Source organism: Sardina pilchardus, chromosome 1, assembly GCF_963854185.1.
Source record: "Sardina pilchardus chromosome 1, fSarPil1.1, whole genome shotgun sequence".
Lineage (NCBI taxonomy): Eukaryota > Metazoa > Chordata > Actinopteri > Clupeiformes > Clupeidae > Sardina > Sardina pilchardus.
In genome coordinates, this window is record NC_084994.1 from 5524116 (window position 1) to 5526615 (window position 2500).

The 2500-nt window shown below is 49.5% G+C and overlaps 1 protein-coding gene across 3 annotated transcripts in view; it reads left to right on the forward strand.

Annotated features, from left to right (window-relative positions):
- Positions 1–2500, forward strand: part of LOC134081976 (zinc finger protein 32-like) — a 15162-nt gene that overhangs the window by 12075 nt on the left and 587 nt on the right. For all 3 annotated transcript variants that reach the window (XM_062537600.1, XM_062537608.1, XM_062537616.1), the window contains exon 9: positions 1292–2500. This exon is cut by the window's right edge and continues 587 nt beyond it. In XM_062537600.1, coding sequence (XP_062393584.1) covers positions 1292–1657 — 366 coding nt within the window. In that variant the 3' untranslated portion in view covers positions 1658–2500. The remainder of the gene's footprint in view (positions 1–1291) is intronic.

The window sequence follows — 2500 nt, forward strand, 5'->3', positions numbered from 1 at the left end:
GTTAAAAAATACAGTATTATACAGTATTATTCTCCTACACACAGAAGATCAGCCTGACGGTGTGTGTGGTAAAAATACAGTATTATACAGTATTATTCTCCTACACGCAGAAGATCAGCCTGACGGTGTGTGTGGTAAAAATACAGTATTATACAGTATTATTCTCCTACACGCCGAAGACCAGCCTGACGGTGTGTGGTAAAAACACAGTATTAATCCATAAAAAGACTAGCCTGACGGTGTGTGATAAATACAGTATTAGTCCATAATACAGTATTAGTCCATAAAAAGACCAGCCTGACGGTTGTGTGGTAAAAATACAGTATTAATCGCCGGAGACAGGTTACAAACACACAAGCATCCCAGGCGAGCATGAGAGCAACAAGTCTGCCCTAGATGTTCTCTGAAGAGCTGGGTTTTTGCCATTGTCTGTAGTAGTGCTACGTACAGTATATTGTTTAATCACTGGAACTATCCCCACAGGTGCACGAGCGTGAGTTTTTAACCATTCTGAGCAGACATTTAACAGCTGAAATGTAATTTTAATCACTGGATCTTTCCCCCGCAGGTGCATGAGTGTAAGTTTTTAACCGTTCTGAGCAGACATTTAAAGAGTCACTTCACCCCTTAACTCCACCCACTTCACATTTCTGAAAACGACTTTCAAAATGGGCGAGACGTTCTGAAATTTGGAGAGAGAGTGCAGCACTGCTGCAACCAATTAACCATGGTGATTTCGTGTCAATCTGGGAATGAGTGCTGCAGACATGGCTTATCACAGGTACGCTAATCAGGGCAGCAGGTGTTGGGGCGTTTCAGTCCTAATTTGTAACGACCCGGTGACGTAGTGTCGGACTAGAAGTGCAGGACAACGTCAGCATTCCAATAGTATTTTGGACCAACATGCCATGGCATGTTTTCAAACTGTAGTATGCGCGAGAGAGCAATATCTCCAATACAAAATCAGACGAAATGTCTTGTCAATATTAACCCTGGTAATAGTACAGTTCACCACTTATGAGTATTTTCAATCAATCAACAGCTCAAAAAACCTATTTTAGGGTGCAGTGACCCTTTAACAGCTGAAATGTAATTTTAATCACTGGATCTTTCCCCCGCAGGTGCATGAGTGTAAGTTTTTAACCGTTCTGAGCAGACATTTAACAGCTGAAATGTCATTTTAATCACTGGAACTATCCCCACAGGTGCACGAGCGTGAGATTTTAACCGTTCTGAGCAGACATTTAACAGCTGAAATATTAATTCTAATCACTGGATCTTTCCCCCGCAGGTGCACGAGCGCACGCACTCCGGGGAGCGTCCGTACGCGTGCGCCTACTGCGGCAAGACCTTCGTCACGCCGAGCCACGTGGCGGCGCACGAGAACACGCACACGGGCGAGAGGCCCTACGCCTGCGAGCAGTGCGGCAAGCGCTTCTCCCAGCGCCAGGCGCTCACGCGGCACCTGCGCATCCACACGGGCGAGAAGCCGCACGCCTGCGACACCTGCGGCCGCCGCTTCCTGCGCAGGGAGGACGTGGAGCGCCACCAGCGCACGCACCTGGGGGAGCGAGCGCACCCCTGCTCACGCTGCGACAAGGTGTTCGCCACGGCGGAGTACCGCGACGTCCACGAGCGCACACACGCAGGGGAGTAGGGGTCACACACCTGCGCACGCACACAGAGAGGGGAGTAGGGCGCACACACACCTGCGCACGCACACAGAGAGGGGAGTAGGGGCCACACACACCTGCGCACGCACACAGAGAGGGGATTAGGGCGCACACACACCTGCGCACGCACACAGAGAGGGGAGTAGGGGCCACACACACACCTGCGCACGCACACAGAGAGGGGAGTAGGGCCACACACACCTGCGCACGCACACAGAGAGGGGAGTAGGGGCCACACATACCTGCGCACGCACACAGAGAGGGGAGTAAGGCGCACACACCTGCGCACGCACACAGAGAGGGGAGTAGGGGCGCACGCACCTGCGCACGCACCTGGGTGAGCCAGCGCACCCCTGCTCACGCTGCCACAAGGAGCACCGTGACGTCCACGAGCGCACGCACGCATGGAGGGGAGTAGGGTCGACACACCTGCGCTGCTCGTTACTGCGGATCATCCATTGAACGTCCATTAACACAATTACACTGTGTGTGTTTTGGGAATCATCCATTGAGCGTCCATTAACACAATTACACTGTGTGTGTTTTTCTGTTTTGTTTTGTTTTTTTTGTACAGTTTTTTGTATTTCTAGGTAATATTTGGATATTTGAAGTGAACTAAAAGCAGCAGTAAGAGATCAGCAAGAATGGCTGGCATGTGAATGGGGAAAAAAATGTGTCAATAAAGAAAAGGTTATCAAAACATGTTAAAACTATCATGATTTAATGATGGCTCGACAATGTTAAAGGAATTATCCGGAGTAAAATGCACTTTAGATCAATTTAGGGATGATTGGGAGTACATACGTTGAGTTGACATCACATCATGT